Source organism: Cupressus sempervirens, chromosome 1 (assembly GCF_028749045.1).
Source record: "Cupressus sempervirens isolate cs-2001-9-10 chromosome 1, ASM2874904v1, whole genome shotgun sequence".
NCBI classification, from domain to species: Eukaryota; Viridiplantae; Streptophyta; class Pinopsida; order Cupressales; family Cupressaceae; genus Cupressus; species Cupressus sempervirens.
The window spans coordinates 556,694,881-556,717,988 of record NC_143118.1 but is presented as its reverse complement, the minus strand read 5'-3'; the positions used below and the strand labels follow the sequence as shown (position 1 = coordinate 556,717,988).

The 23,108-nt window shown below is 33.3% G+C and overlaps 1 protein-coding gene and 1 pseudogene across 2 annotated transcripts; both read left to right on the top strand.

Annotated features, from left to right (window-relative positions):
- Positions 1-4,582: 4,582 nt before the first annotated feature.
- On the top strand, positions 4,583-10,037 carry LOC149578655 (pentatricopeptide repeat-containing protein At3g26782, mitochondrial pseudogene; annotated as a pseudogene). Its single transcript, XR_016364693.1, has one exon. The product of XR_016364693.1 is annotated as a pentatricopeptide repeat-containing protein At3g26782, mitochondrial pseudogene (transcript).
- Positions 8,305-19,192, top strand: LOC149578654 (pentatricopeptide repeat-containing protein At4g30700-like). The gene is made up of 8 exons (XM_089800963.1): positions 8,305-8,429; positions 8,638-8,863; positions 8,934-9,082; positions 9,257-9,374; positions 9,464-9,563; positions 9,847-9,916; positions 10,086-10,158; positions 19,106-19,192. The coding sequence occupies exons 1-8, from the start codon at positions 8,305-8,307 to the stop codon at positions 19,190-19,192; spliced, it is 948 nt and encodes a 315-aa protein (XP_089657089.1).
- The last annotated feature ends 3,916 nt before the right edge of the window (positions 19,193-23,108 follow it).

The following is a 23,108-nucleotide window of genomic DNA, read 5'->3' as shown; positions in this document are numbered from 1 at the left end:
TTATTAAAAAAGGATAAATTTATTTTGTGAAAAGAAAGTAAATAAATAAAGAATATTTATTTATTTAATATTTAAAGAAAGAGAAAATATATTGAGTGATTTTATTTATTATTAAAAATATAAGAAAACAAAGAAAAACTATTATTTTATTTTACTTGAGTTGCCTTCTTGTGTAAGTTTACTCATTTTAGAAACTTTAGTTTTATTTATTTATTTCTCTTTATGAAGAGGTCATTTTGTCATTTTGAAAAGAAGAAGAAGAAGATTTTTGGAGAACAATAAGATAATTTAGAACATAGATTTTAGAAGACAAGTTATAGGTTATATATTTGAAATTTGAAGTAAAGCGTTTTTTTCAAAGCTTGAGAATAAAGTCTACAAATGGGTTTTCTTCTTCTTCTTAACAAATCAACTTAGTGTTTGAAGGTAAGGGTTTTCAAATCTCTGTGAAATCTCTATTGGAAAGATTGTATTCTCTGTGTTTTCTTGATTATGAATAAATTTGTTTGCAATTACTTGTATGTTAGATTAAGGGTTTGAAACATGTGATTTTGATAGAACTTTTATTTAATATTTTTTTGTCAAAAACGTAAAGATACTTTTAGAAATCCATTTGGATTTTATTTAACATATATAAAAATCATATATGATTGTTTTGTACGAACATGGTCAAATATTGAATGTCATGCTAAAACTAGGTCTATTTGAGTTTGATTTTTCAATTAAAGACACACGAAAAATCACTTATAACTTTTACAAAATTTATAGTAACGAAAATATCTTCTTTGTGATTGTAAATAAGTTTATTATGAATGCTTTTCTTTATTTTCATGAAGATCCAATAGTTCAAATAAAAGTTGTGCTCCTTCTTCTAAACTGGTAACTTTTAAATCTAAATAGTGTTGCTAGGAAGATTCATATGTTACACAATTTGAATCAATTTTTTTTAGGGCTGGAAATAATGAAAAATGTGTGAAATTAAATTATCTTTCCATCGATATAGGTTGCAGATTCATATCTTTCCATATGAGATTATAACATTTAAATTACCAACTGATATACATAGAGAAAATGCATAAAAACTCACTGTTAAGAACTTTGAAAATCTTTTATCTTTATTGTTAAATATTATTGATTTAAAAATTAATAATAATTAATTATAAACTTATTAAATAACTAACATAGTGAATTTATTTACACTTATACCCTTTATATAATCAAACATTTTTTTTGAAAATAATGTAATCCAAATCATTCGATGGAACCTTGTATTATATTATGTGTGTTTATTTGAGGTTTTATGGTATTTGTTTTGTGATGGATTTTGGAAATTTTAATGTGATGTTTTATTTTGTAATGGCTTTTATGTGAACCATTTAGATGGCCAAACTAGGATGTGCACCAAAGGCATCTTTTAAAATTTCTTTTATGATGGTTATTCAAGATTAGATGTTAGGATGTACTTTATGATTCAAAATTGAGGCTTATGTTTATGAGATTTATTCGTGAGCATATATGATGACTTGGGTTTTGAGAACCAAATTATTTTTGGGTTGCATGTTAAGGAACCAAGTTCTATCATTATGGGTGTTTTGGTATGGGATACAATTGTGGTTTATGTGCTTAGGGGAGGTTGTCTAAGTACATGTCTGTGAGAGTGGCTTGCAATAGGGATCTAGGACCCAAAGTGGTTAGTACCAGGGTAACTTATTGTAAGTTATGTAATAAGTGATAACATAGTACTTAAAACATCTTTCCTAGCCCTTTTTCTTGAGATACATTAAAAGGATAAGTTAGAGATGTGCCTCGCCCATGCCTTGAGTGCTTGTATAGGCTAAGGATGGGAATGGGATGATACTTACTTAGTGAGAGGTATGACTGGTTTTCCTCATCTTCATGAGAGGATATTATGGTTCTACATGTGTCATGTTGAGGGTTTGAGGTCTAGAATGCCCAGTCCAGAGTAACTCAATGCTTGAGGGTCCAGGATAACTCAAGTAGCTTGACCATGTGATGGCACTCCCTAGTATGTAGCCCAAGTCTCCTCCATAGATTTTGTATTTTCCTCTAGTGGTATAGTTATTGGTGTTGTACTAATTGTTGGATGTACTTACTATTGGTGTTTACTTTCATTGATGGTGATTGGTGATTCATGGTGATTCTACTTTTGACATGTGTCTTTTGACTTGAGGTGGATATCTTTTGTGGACTTTATCTCATGATTTTGATACTCAATATATACTTGGTATATGTATGTTAAATTTGTATGTGGTGTTGGTATTGGATGAGAGTTCTTTCAATTTTGGTTATCATTTCTTCTTCAATAGTTTGTGTTACCCTTGAGGTAGATTTAGCTATTAGGATTCCTTGCCTAGGAATGTTTTATGGTTTGATTAGTTGTATGTAGATTGTTCATTATCTCCCTACATGGTGAGAGTGGAACCTGACTAGGTAACTACATAGTCAGGAGGTAGTGACTTCTTACCATTTGGGTCCCCCTTAGATTTATAGATGTTGGAAGGTCGATGATGTAGTTGTACCTTTATCATTCTTATCCCTATTTCGTAGACTTATTTTTTTGATGTATTTATATGTTATCACATGTATCTTATATTTTGATGTACTTTTATCTATTCTTGCATACCCTGTGACATGTGAAGTGGATGCTATCCATTAGATGTATTTCATTGTATCAGTGTATTCGTTCATTTGCTTATGAGATTCATATGTTATATTTTTATGATTATGGACATTGTATTTAAGACTTAAACAGTTAATAAAAAAATCTTAAACATGACTCAATGTGAAGGAACCCTTGAGGAATAAAAATCTATATTGTATTTGCATGTGTAAATGTTGTGTTTGTTTATATTGCTTCCACATTGTTACTTTGGTGTTGTATAAACTTTAGATTTTTTATTTTATTTTGGTAAACCTTGTAACATATTATATTTATTTCTTTTGGGTTCCTGAGTGGGGTGTTACATGGTAGTTCTTAAGCTTGCACACTATTGGATAAAATATTTAGTATATGAGTGATACAAAAGTAGATTTTTTCTTTCTTTCATTATTGTGACTATTGTTTTGAATTATTTTTGCAGTTTAAGCATCCATTGTTATTAATCCTTGGACAAACCCCATGAAATCTGGAGTTGTAAAGGGTAACAAATTGCTTAAAGAGTTGAGTTAACCCCTATGCTATGGAAAAATAGTTCAACCATCCTAACTCTAAAACCTCAGTGGCCTCACCCATTTGGGCTCCTATTAAGAAAATATTATGACAAGGCAAATACTATAGACAATCGATACCTCATGAGCTAGTCTTTAAACAACATGATCATGCACTTTTCTCATAAAAAACTTTAAAAAATAGGGCTCTGTACTTTTCTTAGACACAACTTGAAAGGGAGAAAACCAACCACCCTGGACATAAAAACCCATAACACTAATCTTAGAAAACACAAAAGGCAATCATGTTTGCCAAAAGTTGTGTATTAGGGATGAAAGAGCAATGAAAGCCATGAGCACATCCAAACAAGAAGATGGAAAATGTTGGTGACAATTTGGCAATAAGAGGTGAATAATTTTTTTGGTTCCAATTTGGAGTTTATTTTTGTTTCTTTGTTTCAAAGTAATTTCTCCATAAAAATGCAACTAGGATGTGAATATCACAAATTTGGACTAGCTCTCCACACATCATAGACTTCTAGTGTTGTGAGGAGGTCATCCCCAAAAGATTGGCGTGACAAATTGTGTTGCTCAAATGCGACGGGGGTTACAATGTTCTTAGGGCATAATTGATGGTGTTTTTGCACAAACATTTTGTGGTTTCAAGAGGTATACATACTATATCGGCACCAATTTTCTTTTGAGCCTCGATAAGCACGAGGTGAAAGGAATATTTATGGGCATGGACCATACGATTGGCGTTTTGATAATAAAGAAGGCAGGGAAGACAAGTAGATGAAGAAACATCAAAACCCCACAATTTTTTGAATGTTTTGTTATGTGCTTTTTTGCATAACAGAATTTAGGGAAACAATTTTACATAATTTCAAAACCAAAAGTTCGACACATACTTGATGTTGATACGCTTCAACTTAAAGCCCACACAAAATGATATTCAGTAAGGTAAAAATTGAAAGGTGCTCTACTATTATTATCTATGTATGTCTAATGTTGGTGGACCTGTTGCAATGACATTACTTGCACCTTTTTGCCACCCACTCTGCTCAGGTTCTCTGACAAAAAAAAAATGAACCCATATCCTCAACAATGGTCTCCATGGATTCTCATTTTCTCCTAATATTAATTTGCTGAAAAAAACAATAAAAACCGACGTAAAACATTCTTAGCCAATTAGAAATTCAAAATTGACATAAAATAATTATATTTTTTAACATTAACTTCTCAAACTTCGAAATATGATGGCCGCTTACCCACAAAAACATAAACATAAACATATAAGCGTCGGGGGTGGGGGGTTGGGGAAAGGGAACTCTACATTTTTTTTTCATTTGCCTCATTTACAAGCATAGCAAATCAGTTTCAAATAGCTTGCACTTGATCTCTAATGAACATAAAGGAAACATCTATTTCTTCAAGTTTCTTTTTCCAAAAAAATCTATGAAAAGCAGGAACAAGAAATGATAGTTCCACAACATTTACCTCAACCGAAGGGAACAACTCAAACATCACACTAAGCTTAATTCGAATTCGAAGTGAAAATGTTATCGATCGAGTACCTATTCAATCTAACTATGAAAGCTCAACAGGTTAGATAACAGCTCATTGGAACGAAGCTCAGGATCAATTTGTATTTTAGATTTATTCGATGGTGAGCGTTGCAGTAGTTTGAAAAAGCCCAGCTGAGAAAATGCTGAAAAGATTCTGATTTCATTTTAAAACAAACCGAAGGTATACAGTTTGGTATGGAGCTACTCGTCTCGATCTGGTCCTCACATGTTCGCTTGCCATGTTCAATGTGTTGCGAAGGCAGCAACAATGCGGGGAAGAAAATCCAGGAAAAAATCCGTCAGAGTCTTCCCGAGTCTTCCGGCAAACTGTGAATGAAAACACACACACAATGTAATCTATGGCAGATCTCAAACTAAAACTCAGAGACCTCTGTAGGGAGGGCTCTTTGAAGGAAGCAATGCACATTCTGCTTAGTACAAACAAGCTCTATGTAAACCCCTCCACATATATTCAGCTGTTGCAGACCTGCATTGCCAAGAATGCCCTTTCAGAGGCAAAGCAAATCCACCTTCACATCAATGGCAACGACAGGGGTTTTAAGTTATCCACGCACACTAATTTACAAAGCAAACTGATTAATATGTATGATAAGCTGGGCAGTTTAGAGAACGCTCGCGCAGTCTTTGACAGCATGAGTAAACCAACTCTCAGTTCATGGAATACCATAATAGGAGCTTACAGAAGACATGGGCTCTCTCAAGAGGCATTGGCACTCTTTCACCAAATGCAACAAACGAGTGTTAAACCCGACAGCTTCACCTTTTCCAGCATCCTTCCTGCTTGTGCCTCAATGGAATCTCTGGAAAAGGGTACGGAGATCCATAGAACAATAATTGAAAGCAGTTTTTTATCAGATGTTGTGGTTGGCAATGCGCTGGTAGATATGTATGCCAAATGTGGATTCATGCACAAGGCGCGCGAACTGTTCGACACAATGCCTGAAAGAAATGTGGTTTCGTGGAATGCAATCATTTCTGGCTATGCACAGAATGGTGTCCTTGACGAGGCTTTAAATCTTTTTGAAGAAATGCCTGAGCGGAATGTCGTCTCATGGAATGCTGTTGTTGCTGGATATGCACACAATGGGTTTCTTGAAAAAGCCTTAGAGATTCTTGCCCAAATGGAAATGGTGGGTATGAAGCCAAATTCAGCAACCTTTGCTAGCATACTCCCAGCGTGCACTCAAATGGGTTCTTTGGAACAGGGCGTAGAAATCCATCGAAGGATATTGGAAAATGGTTTTTTGTCAAATATAGTCCTGGCGAATACCCTGATAGCCATGTATGCAAAATGTGGAAGTTTACGGAAGGCACATGAATTGTTTGATAAATTGCCACAGAGAGATTTGGTTTCGTGGAATGCAATCATTGCTGGATATGCACAGCATGGGCTTGTTGAGAGAGCTTTGGAGGTTTTTAACCAAATGCAACAAGAACATGTCGAATCTGATCACTTCACGTTTTCCAGCATCCTCTCAGCATTCACAAAAACAGGAGCTTTGGAACGGGGTGTGGAGGTCCATCAGAGAGTAATTGAGAGTGGATTGCTTTCCGAAGTCGTTGCTGTAAATGCCCTGATTGACATGTATGCAAAATGTGGAAGGATACAAAAGGCACGCCATCTGTTTGATAAAATGTATAATCGGAATGTGATCTCATGGACTACGATGATTGCAGGGTATGCTTTGCATGGCCATGGCAGGGACTCCCTCGAACTCTTTGAACTAATGAAGCTGTCTGGAATTAGTCCTAACCATGTAAGCTTTGTTTGTATTTTATATGCATGCAGTCATGCAGGTCTAGTTGATGCGGGCAGCAAATACTTCAATCACGTCATACCTAATATAGATCATTATGCATGCATGGTTGACCTTCTTGGCCGGGCTGGGTATCTTGAGGAAGCCTTGAATTTCATAATCAAAATGCCGGTGAAACCTGATGATGTTGTCTGGATGGGTTTATTTGCAGCTTGTAGATCTAGTAAGAATATATGGCTGGCAGAGTTTGTGGCAACATTTGTTTTTGAATTGGATCCTAAAAGTGCTTCACCATATGTTCTTCTCTCAAACATTTATGCAGACTTGGGCAGATGGGATGGCGTCCAAAAAGTAAGGAAACTAATGAGGGATAGAGGAATTAAAAAGATACCTGGGTGTAGTTGGATTGAAGTTTGTAAAATGGTACACACTTTTTGTGTAGGAGACAGATCACACCCACAAACACAGGAGATTTATGCAGTATTAGAGAGATTGTATTGGGAGATGAAGGAAGCAGGGTATATTCCACATGCAAGACCTTTCATAAATCATGTGGACGAAGTGGAGAAGAAATTGTTACTTAGTCCCCACAGTGAGATGTTGGCAATTGCATTTGGTTTGTTAAATACTTCCCCTGGAACAACCATTAGAGTTGTCAAGAACCTCCGAGTATGTGGTGACTGCCATGCTACATCCAAGATTATGTCTAAAATTGTTGCAAGAGAAATTATTGTGAGAGATGCAAACCGGTTCCATCATTTCAAACATGGAGACTGTTCTTGTGGAGATTATTGGTGATCTTAATCGAAGCAGACTGCAAAAGAAGGATTGCAGTATGACATGGCGCATGATGTCTGATGTGCACAGGGTAGGAAACAGGTTTAATTTTTAGTTTCCAATTATTTTTAAAAAATATAACAATAAGATCATTGTTCATTTTTTATTTGTTGATTATCTCATATTGCAAACTAGTTTAAACTGATTGTCAGGTGATGCCTGGTGTAGCTTGAAAAATCAAGCATGAGATATTTTATGTTTGACAACAAATATGTTCATTGATATTTTTATAATTTAGAAAAACCTATTTAAAAAATTACAAAATGTAATTGGTAAGCCCTGACAGAATAAGGTTGCTGTGAAAACTATGGCATACAAAGTTTTTGATTTGTTAATTGCCCGAAACAGGGTAATCTTGTTACTCCAGATAAAGTGTGTGCCACGCTTGCCATGTTCAATATGTGGCAAGGACAGCAACAATGCGGGGAATGAAATCCAGAAATGATTCCTTCACATTCTTCCATCACACTGCATAAAAACACATTCAATGTAATCCATGGAATATTTCAAACTGAAATCAGAGACTTCTGTAGGGAGGCTCTGTTTAGTACAAACAAGCTTCATGTAGACCCCTCTACATATATTCAACTATTGCAGATCTGTATTGCCAAGAATGCCCTTCAGAGACAAAGGAAATGAAATTTAAATTGACAATGACGGCATTTAAATTATCCACACTTACTAGTTTACAAAATAAACTTATTAGTATGTAGATAAGCTGGGATGTTTGAAGAACTGACTACACGAGCAACCCAATTCTCAGCTCATGGAGTACCATAATTAGAGCTTACAGAAGAGATAGGCTCCCTCAAGAGGCATTGGCAATCTTTCACCAAATGCAACAGGGAGTGTTAAACCTGATTGCTTCACCTTTTCCAGCATCCTTCCTCAATGGAAGCTCTGGTAAAGGGTTTGGAGATCCATAGAACAATAGCAGAAAGCAGTTTGACAAAATGCCTCAAAGAAATGTGGTCTCATGGGATGCAATCATTTCTGAATATGCACTGAATGGTGTCCTTGATGAGGCTTTAAATCTTTTTGAAGAATGCTGTCTCATGCAATGCAGTTGTTGCTGGAGGTAAAGCAAATGGGTTTCTTGAAAATGCCTTGGAGATTCTTTTACCCCAGTGCAAATGTTGTAAAATGAAATTCAGCAACCTTTGCTAGCATCTTTGGAACAGGGTGTAGAAATCCATCAAAGGATATTGGAAAAAGGGTTTTTGTCAGATATTGTCCTGGCAAATACTCTGACAGCCATGTATGAAAAATGTGGAAGCATACAACAGGCACATGAATTGTTTGATATTACTTCACCGAGATTCGGTTTCATGGATTGCATTCATTGCTGGATATGCACCGAGATACTTTCAACATTGGCTTGTTGAAAGAGCCTTTGATATTTTTAAGCAAATGCAACAAGCAGATGTCCAATCTGATCAGTTCACCTTTTCCATCCTCTCAGCATGCACAAAAACAGGAGCTTCAGAATGGGATGTGTATGTCCATCAAAGAGTAATTGATAGTGGAACACCCTTAAGACATGTATGCAGTCCGCTAATTGTTTGATAAAATGTATCATCAGAATGCGATCTCATGGACTACGATGATTGCAGGATATGCTTTGCATGGCTATGGCAGGGACTCACCTGAACTCTTTGAACTAATGAAGTGGTCTGGAACCAATCATAACCATTTAAGCTTTGTTTGTTATATACGCATGCAGCCACACAGGTCTAGTGGATGAGGTCTGCAACTGCTTCAAACTCATCATACCTAATATGGATCATTATGGATGCATGGTGACCTTGGCCATGCTGGCTATCTAGATGAGGCCCTGAATTTCATGATCAAAATGCCAGTGAAACCTGATGATGTTGTCTAGATGGGTTTGTTTGCATCTTGTAGATCTAGTAAGAATATATGGCTAGCAGAGTTTGTGGCAACATTTGTTTTTGAATTGGATCCTAAAAGTGCTTCATCATATGTTCTCTCAAAATCTATGCAGATTGGGACAGATGGAATGGTGTCCTAAAAGTAAGGAAAATAATGAAGGATAGAGGATTTTAAAAGATATCCGGGTATAATTTTATTGAAGTCTTTAAAATGGTGCAGACTTTTTGTGGAGCAGACAGGTCACACCTACAAACGCAGGAAATATATGCAGTATTAGAGAGATTTTCTTGGGAGATGAAACACGTAGGGTATATTCCAGGTACAAGACCTTTAGTCAATGATATGGCGAAGTGGAGAAGAAATTGTTAGTTTCTCCCCATGGTAAGATGTAGGTAATTGCATTTGGCTTGTTAAATACTTCCCCTGGAAAAACTATTAGAGTTGTTGAGAACCTCCAAGTATGTCGGGACTGCGATGCTATAAGCAAGATTATATCTAAAATTGTTGCAAGAAAAATTATTGTCAGAGATGCAAACCGGTTCCATTATTTCAAATAGGGAGTATGCCCTTGTAGAGATTATTGGTGTTTTTAATTGAAGCAGACTGCATAAACAGGATTGCAGTAAGACACGGTACCTGGTGTCAGATGTGCACCAGTGACGAAGGAATGAGGTTGTATTTTTAGTTCCCTATTCATATGGTTTGGAAAGGTAGACCATACCATAAAGCTTGATTAAATATATATTGTATGGTATGCATCACTGCTTATATTTATTGATCGGTTTTTGTCAAAGCTCTGTTTTATGATAGCACGTAGTCATAATATTGAACCGTTCTTCAGGAAACCTGGAGGAAGAAGAAGAATGGAAGATGTAAAAGGAGAGGAATGCTCGAGACGACTGGAAAGCTGCTTGGTCAGCAGAAAATATAAGATAAGAAAATGAATTCAATCCATAGTAATTTATGAATAACTTTTACTTTAAAAATTCTCTATTTTCTAATTGTCGTTCTGTGTTAATAAACAATGGGATCTTGGTTTAACAGCAATGTTCGTGTTGTAGGCACGTGAATGGTTTGAGTTCAAACCTTTTACAATCCAAAAAAGATGTTGGTCAAGATGGAACCTTGACACTCATGAAAAAATTGAACAAACTAATGACATATCAGAAAAACATAACGATATTGGTGAACAAGATTAAGATTTTCTTTTGAAAATAATTATAATAAAAAAGAAGATTTAAAAGAATAAAAATAAAGTTAATTTAAAGTTGAGAAGAATAATATTTAGATCTAAAATATAGAAGAATAAATTAAAATATAACATAACTAAAATTCAATTTAGTTTAATGAATGATCAAAAAGTATGAAATGAAAAGTCTCGAATCCCTCAAACATGAGATATATAAGGGAGAAGAGAACTTCATCTGAAAAAATATATGGGGGAAGGAAGAAAGAATGAAGCATAGGAATTATGGAGGGATTAATGGAAGAAGAAAGGAACAAGAAGAAATTAAGGAAATGACTTCTTCAAAGGACAACAATGATGAAGGGTTAGATTAGTGGTAATTATGAAATGTTGTGACTCTCTCAAAGGGTAGAAATGATGAATGGTTCTGACTCTTTTAGTGCATGGCAGTAGTTAAAGGTTGTGACCATTGCAAAAGGCAAACATGATGACAAAGTGTGTCTCTTCCCCACTTTAGGAGATATGAAAAGGAGAATTTTACATTTGAGGGCTACATCTGGTGGAGATCAATTTGAGGAATAATATAACATTCTCAAAGATAACAGTGAAAAGTGGTGACTTAATGCTTATGGAAGGTGGCAATCCTATCACTTATAAAGTATAAAGAGAATTCTTTCCGAGCATTCAAGGATCACTTATCAACCATTGCTCATGACTCCATTAAAAAAATTCCTTCATCCATCAATCCTTAATCCCTCAAAAAATCAAGCAAACAATAAATCATCAAGATCAAGCAAACAATCATCAAATTCACATTCAATCATCACTTCATCTAGGGATAAAATAAAACATTTCAACATCAAATCAGCATACAATCAATTGTTATTTACCTGTATATCAAACCAATATTCCTTCCGTCATTACTAATCAACATTCTATTAATGTTTTGGAAAAAGAGGGGTAAAAATTTATTAAGACAGAAAGGATTATAACAAGGAGCTCTATCTTGAGCAACAAGTTCATCAAATTCTTGCTCCATCTCAAAGGGAAGTTGCCCCCTATCCATAATATTCCAGCCCAAAGCATGATTAGAAGCCCATTTGGTCAAACAATCAGCAATTCTGTTCCATTCACGAGGAATGTAAGTAAACCTAATGAACTCAAGAGAGGTACAAAAGAGAAGAGTCTGATTAACAACAATTGCCAGTTGCCAACTAACGTCCGCAACCTCCTACAAGGAAAGCAAGTTCACCACCACTTGGGAGTCAGACTCACAGATAATCCCGTGCCATCCCTACAAACAACATTGTTCCAAAACATATAAAATGGTCCAAGCCTCCATGAGATTGTTAGTGTAATCCCCCTTATGCACTGAGAAAAAGAATTTAACTTCACTAGAATTGCAACAAGCCACTCCCCCAATACCAGCAGGGCTTGGATTCATCAACATTCTATTAATCATCACTCACTCATATGTCAAATTTCAAAGGATTTCATTCATTCAATCAACCGTGACTAGTTATACTTAAATCCAAACTTATAAATCTCAAGTTCAACAATTAAAACAACAATACACAATAAGATAAATTCATACACCATAACACAATGATTTGTTGACTAGGGAAACCCTTGATCAGAGGGAAAACCCTAGTGGGGATGATACAGACAAGATAGTGTACTAATATATAAGTTCCTTGTGAAAGGATGTGGCACTGTTGGGAGCCAATCATAGTGCATTTAATACAACAGTTCTTGTTAGAGGACAAATACTTGTTAGGAGACCCTGAACCCATGTTAGAAGGTTCAAACCCTGTTAAAGATTGATAAAAAACAAATAGACCCATTGCCTAAACACTTCAACAATTGTGAACAAAAAATCTTGACGAGAACATATCCAAATCAACAACCTCAATATCTGTTCTGGTTTGATCACCCAACATGAAAACTCGCATCAACTCACCATATACAATTTCCAACTAAGAAAAACATCCTTCCTTTACACCTTCACAATTAATTAATTAGGTCACCTTATTAAAGTTTTCCCAATGTACAATAGGACCATGATAAGGCATACATGCCTTCATAAGCATCATTACAAATGTTACATTATAGTTCCCACATGCTACAATACAAATTTTACCTTTTACAATGATAAAATAAACTCTTTCACAACACAATTGGCTTCGTGTGATGTCCCCACTTTTAGGGTCAACTTGATACAAGTAATACCCTTGAAATAATTGTTAGAACTATACAAATAACAAATCTAATTATACTATTCTACCCCCAAATTCATCCCAAACCTTAAAGACATCTCTAGATAGGATTTTCTAACCCTTAGTTATTCGACTATCTTCTCTAGAGTCCACCCCTTAAGTGTGAGGCCTCGCCCCGACCCGTCATAGCATAGATATTTTATTTGCATTTTGATATTCGAGACCTTGATATTCTGACAGTTATCTGAGACTTAGATGGACAATGGATTTACTTTATCTATTGATTTTGATTCTTCAGTAGTGTTTTACATTATTATATGCACTAAGAACCTGTTATTGTGTAAGAAATGTTCAAACATATATGGATGCAGCTTTATGACATGATATTATCAGATTTTGATGCAATGCGAAATGTTAATTTGATTCTGATGATTTTTTATTAATAGATAAATGTTAATTTGATTATGATGTTTTATGACATGCAAATGAATGGTTAGGATATGTAGATAGATGTTAATTTGATAATGATGACTTATGACATGTAGATTTTGATATCTTAACATTTCGAATGGAATAATTGAAAAGACTAGGAAAGGAAATCTAATTCGAATTATGTTAATATGGATATTATTATTATATGCACTTATGTTGTATATGTTTATTTGACACCTTGGACTACTGATGCTCGAGTTTGATGTGCAAGAAGAGGAACCATGGAAATTTAACAGGGAAACAAGGTATAGACACATGTTTAAATGACCCTACCAAGGTGAATCTTTGTAAGATTCGTAAACCTCGTTGTGATGTATTTATTTTGTAAACGTGAGATGGATGTGTGTAGTATGCATTTCATGTGCAGGTTCTAAACGTGTCATGTGTGATGTATAGTGCATTTTGTGTGTGTCACTTGACACTTGTATTCGTTATGTGAAATGACATGTTCTTTGATGATGGATCATGTGGCCACCTTATTCCGAGTTAAATGCCTTAATTGAGAAATTTGATTTATTGCCCTAATTTAGTAAAGCGAACAAGGTTATCACCATGGGAAAATTTAGAATTTGAATTACCTAGCATTGTGAGGGCCATAAAGTAACTCAGGTGAGTTTGTGACAAAAATAAACCCTACCCATGTTAGTACTTTAAGTTAGGGTGCTAATAATGACCTCTAGGGTGCCTAGTCGACTTAGGAGACCCCAAAAAAGTGGCATTCTTTATTGAATCCGAAAATGAGAGGGATATAGAGGGGTATGGCTAAATTGGAAACTCACTTGGCCACTCTCTATCTTTAGAGACAACTAGGGTTTGGAGAAAGAGGATAAGGAGCTCTACTACAACTATCCATTGCCATTGCTTGGAGTGAGGTTGGTACCTTTGATCCATGGTGTTCGTCATTTTGTATGTGGAATAGATGTGGTGTTCTTCATTTCATGATGAATTTTTGGTGTATTGTAGCTATGGTTTGTGGGAAAAGATCTTGTTTGAGTGTTGCATGTGAGAAGTTTTGTGTGAATCCTTCCTTGAATCTTGCTTTGTTTTCATGTTTTGTGTTTTGTGTAATGGGTATGAAGCATCACTCACCCTTGGGAGGGAAGAGATGCTTGGGTGAAGGGGTTAATTGGGCTCGTACATGTAGTTGAGGAACTCTCCCATGTGTGGAGATGATTGTATATTTTCAATGGAATGTGTTCATCTTGCTTACTTGCATTTTGGGAGGTATAAGTAAGTGTGTGGAAGGGAAGATATTGTAAGCCCTGAAAGGGCATGTTGATAATGAGAAGATGTGTATATTGTGAATCATAGCTTTGGAAAATCCTCCTCGTGGTGAGAGCCCACTTTCACCCTATACTTGATTCAATTGTTGAATCTTTGTGCAAAGCCTTGGGATGGAATGTGTTGTAATGTATTGTGTTAAAACTTAGTCATATTGTTGTGAATATGCATGGCATGTGAATGTGTAGTATGCAACCATTTATGCCTTGTTTCCCCAAGTTTGGTGGGTGGCCTCCTTGAGGCCTAGGTTGGGAGGTAAGCCTCTATGGTTCCCCAATTCTTTTTGTCTTTTTCTTTTGTAGGTTTTCATTTGATGAGCTTGGAAGCTTGAAGTTCATATAGTCCATTCTTGTATAGGAGAAGAAGACTCTTTATTATTGTATTGGAAATGGAGTAATAAACTCCACTTGTTATGTGAAGCAATTTGTATTGTTTGTATTGTAGTAGAACTGTTATAGTTCTCATTCATATGTCCATAAAGAGAGAGATTTGCAAAATCTATGTATCAAATGGTCCTTCCATTATGTATAGCTTGATATGGTCATTCCACCAACCTTGTTCATGCTTGATATTGTGTTAAAAGTAAATTTTGAAAGGAACATGAAGGAGAGATTTTGTTGTGTTAATGTTGTCTTATCTATACTTAAATTTGGAATGTGTTGAAGGAAAGAATTTTGTGTTATGATATACCATTAAGAATGAATTGGGCATTATCTCCTTGATATCTTTATCTCTTCAATTACATGAGAATAAATTAGTTGTTTGATGTTTAGTATTGAAAGCGAATTAGTTGTAAGATATGCAATTGATAATAATGAATTTGTGGATAGCTTAAATTATGGAATTGGATGGCATTAAAATATTTTGAATATTTGATGCAATGTAATTTTAGTTTCAACGATTTCTTGAGTTTCATTTTGCAATTAGATTTTGTTAGCAATATGATAGTTTGCATTATGCTAAATTGTTTATTAGAATAGAAAATGTTAATGCATAGTGAAATAGTAGACCATCACCAATTCAATCTTAACAACCATAGAGAATGCATGAAAAGAACTAGACAAATTAGTTAAGCTTAAATGAGACCTGTAGATGCATATTTTTCATTTTGGAAAATGTATGGGCAGACCCAAAAAAAGACTCATTCTATTATAGTCAAATAAAATAATAGACTTGGAATAAAATATTAGTTCTTGGGTTGGCAAGTTAAAAAAAAATCAATTTCAAAATCTTCTTTAATAAATAAATGTTAGACCTAGTCCATGTTTATGATATGACCCTATGCAAAGGATATATACATTTAATAATAAAAAAGAAGAAGATATATTTTATAAATTTCTAAACTGACCTAACACAATAAATGGGAAAGTATATGTAAGTCCTAGCTAATCCCTCTTATTTAAGCTTTGGAGATTGAATAGAACAAATTTCCTAAATAACCCACCTAGCCGACCACCTCACTTACCTAGCATCAACCAATTAATAACTCAAGCAAGATTAAATAAAAGAAAACTCACCCACCTAGGCATTGTATGCTTAGGAATATATTAACACCACTTGAAAATTCTTTGTTATAGATCTGACAAGTGTTAGAAACCCTCCATCTTGTCCTAGGCGCTCGATGGCTTTGAGATTAAACATTGTATTTATATGCCTGTCTACCCATGCAATTATGCCTAGAAAAAGGACCCTTGCTGTCAGCAATCATAAAACTTGGTGCAAGTTGACTTACCCTTGGGAGTGGGAAATGTATAAGCTTAGGCAAGGAGTACATGATCTGACACATGTAAGAAAAGTAGATCTGTATGTCCTTTGTTAGGAAACCTCCTTTGGGCACCTTTACCACTAGAGGGAAAGGAATTTCGCATGGCTTGAGTAATTGGGGGGTATTATGAGAGATTTGGTGTAGTGCCTGCCCCTAGTTCGCATTTCTGCTATCATTGTCAAATTCCTTAGGCTGATTTTATGCATCGATTAGCTTTAGAGATACTAGAATTGTAATATTATGATATTATTTCATGACTTTGATTACAAATGTATCAGTTATTATTGCTTAGTTGATTTCATTCATGTGTTGTTTTAATGATCCTAGTTAGTAAATGTGATTTCTTTTATAAAAATGTTAACAGGATGTCTTTAATGATGATTATGTTGTATTGATAGAGATGCATTATTATATGTACGCATTTGATCCTAGATTTGTGATTTTTACGATACTTACCCCATACTTGCATGTGTATGGTGCGTGTGTTTATTTTATCTTTCTATCTAAAATGTTTGATGTGGTTAAGGGAGGGAGTCGTAGTCACCTGCTAGTCGGGATCTACATGATGAACCACTCCCCGCCATTGTCTGTTTAGTTTAGATATATTATATACATGTACATGCTCGTCTTTTATGCAGGATGTAGGTACCGAGTATCGACTTCCCTGAATTGCCAGGATGAGCGTGCCCTATTACAAATACTCAAATGGTGAGAATGGAAAGATAATGATCAGGTCCAATCCTAGCCATAAGCCTATAATACTTGTCCTGCAAGGAGGACTCGTAACAGACTGTCTACCCTTTTTAAACCCGTGAGTATTTTATGCGTATGTTGTTTTGTGAGTCTTTGATGTATTTTTTATTAATTAAATCTAATTAATAGATTAAATTAATAATTTAATTTAATGAAGAATTATTATGACTTTTTGAATATTTAATTATATTTAATTAATTGAGAAATTAATTAAATATAAAGAATTGAATTGGAAGATAAAAGTTTTAAGATTAAATTTAGAACGTGATAATATTTATTTAATTTAATAATAATATAGTTAGAGTTCATTTTTAAATAAATCCTAAATATTATTGTTATTTAAGTTAATAAATATTTATCAAATTAAACGTTCAAAAATATATTAAAAGGAGAAAGATATTAAATTATGAAAAAGATCTAAGTTCGCATGAATGAGAATAAAATATAGAAAATTAATTAAAAGATTAAAAAAAAAAACATGTGAACTTGAATAAAGATATTTTAATAATGTGCGCATGAGATTAAAGTTAATAAATTAATTTAAAGTAAAGTAAAGTGGAAAGTTAAATAAAGTAATTTAATGATTCACTTAAAGTGCATGAAGGAATAATAAAAGAATATTTTATTTTAAAAAGGAAATTAATTGTGCATGAATGAAGTAATTAAATAAGAGAGAATTAAATATTGGAGATAAAAGTTAAAGTTTAGATTTAGAACGTGATTAAATTTATTTAATTTAATAATAATATATTTAGAGCGCATTTTTAAATAAATGCTAAATATTATTGTTATTTAAGTTAATAAATATTTTATCAATTAAGTTTCTAAAAAAAAAAAATTAAAAGTGAAAAGATATTTAATTATCATAAAGATTATAGTTCGCATGATTTATGCATGAGTTGAAAATAAAAGAAATTAATTGAAAAGATTAAACATGTGAAATTAATAAAGATATTTAATCGCATTAAGTGCGCATGAGATTTATAAGTTATAAATTGATTAAAATAGAAGTCAAGTGGCTAGTTAAATAAAGTAATTTAACAATTCACTTAAAGTGCATGAAGGAAAAATAAAAGAATATTTTAATTTAAAAAAGAAATTAATTGTGCATGAATGAATTAATTAAATAAAGAGATTTAATAATCCATTTAACGTGCATGAAAATATGAAAGATAAGATAAATAAAGGTTGATTTTAGAGTTAACGAAAGGGGATCAAGAGACCTCTCGGGTAAACGCACAATTAGTGCCCTGATTATAGGAAGAGAACTCATTATCAAAATTTGAGGGTTCATTTTTCAAGGGAGATTTTTGGGAGACAAGTTTTCAAACACAGGTTTCAGGGAACACACTTTTGGAAAGGGGAACAAAGAAATCTTTGGAAGCTTTGAAGGGTTTGGATTAGCAAGGGTTTCACCAGATTGTTAGCATCAGATCAAGGTAGGGTTTGTGAACCATTGTAGAAATATTTTCGGATCTTTGTCTTCTTCGTGCTTGTTGAAATTGATTTCTCAAATTTTGTTGTATGAATCTTGCCACCCTTCGTTCTACATCTTTTTCTTTTTGATTCCATCTATGAATCCGGATTGAAAAACTATTTAAATAACCTCGTTCTGCAATTGAAAGAAATTGGAAATAAATCGAGATCTGGGCTTTTGAGTTAAATTAGAAATTAAGAAATTTAAATTTGGAAGGGTTTGTTTTTGGAAATGAAAATTTTAGGATTGAGAATTCAAAGGGTACGATTTATTTTTCCTATTAGACTGAAGTTTCAATCATGGATTATATATATATATATATATATATATATATATATATATATATATATATATATTAATATGAACTGGAAGAAGTATTGTGTAAAAATGATACATAATATATATATATATATATATATATATATATATATATATTGTTTGAATTTAATTTTTATTAAATTGTAATAATACTTTAAAAAAATTAAAATTATATATATTAAGAAGGAGATGGTGTTGATTTTAAAAGAATTTTAATATTTATATTATTTACTAAATTGGGGGAAATGTTGTTTAAAGTTTTTAAAATAATAATTAAAAAAAAAAAATAAATATATATATATATATATATATATATTTGTGAGGGGGGGTTTTGACCACCCCACCACCTTACCTGACTGTCGTGCGTGCGCAGGTTGACTGCTGCACGCAGCAGCAGTTAATACTGCTGCCGGCAGCAGCAGACAAGCCTGCAGTCACGCAGGCAACCGCACGACTCTAATATATGGCCGGCGATTCTTTTTAAGCCTCTAGTGATTTTAAATCGCTCAAGCAATTTTATATTGCATTTTATGATATATATTAAAGTTGTAATGAATGTAGTATTATTAATATTCATTAATTAATATTTGTTATTTAAGAAATATTATATGTTATTAATTTTAATAATACGTTTATTTAATATTTATAAGTTTTATTAATTAGTATTAATAAGTATTAATTGTTAAATAATGTTTATTATGAGGTTTTCAATTGATTAATAATTAATGAATATTAATTAGTTAAATAATTTTTAAGAGTTATAATTAAATATAGAAATTTGGATTATAAATGGTGCTAATTCGAAATTAATGCTAAACATTAACTAATAGATGTTAATCATAATTATTGTTGTAATTATTAACAATTTTATTAAATAGTTTTGTTAATTATTAAGTAATTAATAATTAATAATATATTAACATAATTGTAAATTATAATTAAATTTATTAAAAGATTTAAATTGTAATGATTAATTAAATGTTAATTATCTAGTTATTTTATAAATAACTAATAATTAGCTTTATTAAATTTGATTTCATTGAAAGGGAGTAATTTTGTATTTTATTTGAATATAGAAAGGGGTTAATGAAAAAGGGGTAATTGCAAAAACTTAGTTACTTGAAACATACGTTAAACTGGAAACTGGAACCTTACATTTAATTCAACCAAACTATGAAACTGTACTGTTTTGCTTATACTGTTTATGCTTTGAGATTTTAGTGTGGATTAGATATCGACCAGTCTAGGATGTACACCAGAGGTTTGTGAGATTTTTGTTATACCATTTATGTGACTGGATGTCATGATATGTCTTGTGATTCAGTTTGGAAATTATATTTATGAGGTTTACTTTATGAAGCATTTATGTGTACTTCGATGGGAGAACCATCGTGTTATTAGGTTGCCTGTTAAGTAACCGAGTTTGATCTTTATGGGTGTTGTGGTATGGGACACAACTGTGTTTTTATGTGCTTAGGAGAGGTTGTCTAGGTACGTGACTTTGGGAGTGGCTTGCATAGGGGTCCGAGACCCAAAGTGGTCAGTACTAGGGTAACCTAATGCAAGTTATGTAATAAGTGATAATCTAGTAATTAAAATTTATGGGGGGGAAAACACACTAAAAAGATAAGTTAGAGATATTTGATCTACCCATGCCTTTAGTGCTTGTATAGACTAAGGATGAGAATGAGATGAGTGCCTCATCTTCTTGAGAGGGCTTTCTAGTTTCCATATGTGTGATGTTGAGGGTCTGGGGTTCAGAGTAACCAGTCCAGGGTAACTCAACACTTGAGGGTTCGGGGTCTATTAAGAGATCAGTCCAGGGTAACTCAAGCAGCCATGTGATGACACTCCCTAGTATGTAGCCGAGTCTCCTCTGTAGATTTGTGTATCTCTGGTGGTGTACTTATTGTTGGTGGTGTATCTATTGTCGGATGTGTTTATTATGGTTATTTACTTTCATTGACGATGATTGGTGATTCATGGATGTTGTACTTTTGACATGTGGCTTTTGACTTGAGATGATTATCTTTCGTTGACTTTATCTTATGATCTTGGTATTGGATTGAGTGTTCTTACTTTTGGATTATTTTATCTTCTTGAGTAGTATGTGTTACCTTTGAGGTAGTTTTGGCTATTAGGGGTACCTTGCCTAGGAATGTTTTATGTTTGATAGCCGTATGTGGATCGTTCATTATCTTCCCTGCACAGTGGGAGTGGAAGCCTAACTAGGTAACCACACGGTCGGGAGGTAGTGCCTTCTTACCATTTGGGTCCCCCTTCACATTGTTAGCTGTTGGATGTTCGTTGCAGAAGATGTACCTTTATCATTCTTATTTCTTATCTCAGAGATTTCTTTTCAGATGATGTATATATGTTATCATGTATTCTGATGTATTATATCTATTCTCACATACCTTGCGACATGTGCAGTGGATGTTATTTAGTGGATGTACTTTCATTGTATTGTTTATACTTATGCATTTGCTTATGCGATTATGTATCTGTTATTTCTTTATGATCTTGAGACATTGTACTTGGAACTTAAACTAATTAATTTAAAAATTATTAAATGTGACTCAACATAAAGGAACTCTTGAGGAATTGAAACTGTATCTATATTTGCATATGTGTATTTGATGTGTATGTTCATATTGCTTCCGCATTAATGTTATCTTGATGTTGTTTAAACTTCAAAAAAATAAAAAGTTCAGTAAACATTGTAACATGTTAGGTTTATTTCTCTTGGGTTCTCGAGCGAGGCGTTCCAGTTGGAGGGGGGACATGTCTTGCACGTATAGATGTAGGTATAAAAAAGGGGGGTGGGTGGTACATTCCATTTATATTTATTTTAAATTTAAATATTGTTTGTTTATTAAGAGAAGGGGTATTTGAATCATATGTTTAAAACTATGTAATATATATATATATATATATATAGAACAAACTAATATACTATTTATAAAATGATAATAATGATTTAAGATGTATATGAAGAACAATGACCATGGTAAAATCAACACTTTAATAATAATAACAATATCAATAATAAAGTTCAAGTTGAGATGGATTGTAGGATTAGTTGACAATTTAAGGGGAACAGATATATATTTATTAATTTTAAGATATTTTAGTTATAATGTTTTCTAAATTTAGATATTATAAATAGTTATATATATTGTTTTTAGATTAATTGCTAAGAGTAGCATAGGTGGTATTGAATTTGATGATTAATCGAATGTTATTTGCAATGTAGTAATGTTAGCTCATATTATGTAATAGTAAAGTTAACTATTAAATAAAGAGTGCATATGAAAGTAGTAGGTAGGGGTGGTTTCAAAATAATAATAATAATTGAATATTAATAAGAATGAAATTATTAAAATAAAGGTAAACTCAATAGTAATGGAAATAAAATGATTAAGTGATGAAACTCTTTCGCATTGCAATCCCTAGATCTTCACCATTACTCTGACACAATTTCGGTTATACTTGCACATCATAGTGCTTCATATTAAGGGCTTGTATCGATAGCATCTCAAGGTAGTTTTGCATCCAGTAGCTAGCAATCGTGTGTCCCCTCATAGGAGACTTGAATCTATATTCCAAGTAGAATAACGTTGTTCATTTATTTTACTTCATCAATTCTAGGTTAAAAAGAGACTAAGTCTTTTTCTTTACCTTCTATTTCTTTGAAAAAAAAAAAAAGGAAAGAAAGTTCTATTTGCCTTGTTGAATTATGGGCATGACATTAAGGTTTACATTTGCATATGTTGACACCATTAGAATATTTTGGCCATTATCCATTTCTCATCTATTCATTCATATAGGGTTACTAATCTCTCACAGTGGCACAATATCCATTCATATGAGGATCTAATCTCTTGTACTGGCACTAGAGATCTCATTTATTACTCATCTTGCAATTCATACAAGGTTTTTACTAGCACTCACACTGACATAATAGCCATTCATATAAGGATTGTACAAACCTCTTACACTGACACTATGCAATTTCTTTTAGCTCATTGCTAGACTTTCAATCTATCCTTTTAAGGTTCTAGCTTGAAGAGTTTTCAATGCAATTATGTTCAAGTTCTTGTCTAGATATCCCATAGGTGGCTCACTGCTCATCAAACATCCTAAGGTTTCCCTTTAGCATTCTTTCTAGGATTTCCATGTTCCACTTCCCCCTTATGCCTCCATGCATAATTCTTGTTGTTCCACTACATTAAAGTCTTAGGTGATCTAGGATTGGGAGGGTTGATTGGTTGAGCGATTTCTCGATGAGAAGAAAGTCCTACTTTGATTCTATAGTTCGGTTCCTACCACAAGCAAGTGTTTGCTCTTGATTTTGTCCATTTTTGCTTATTTTC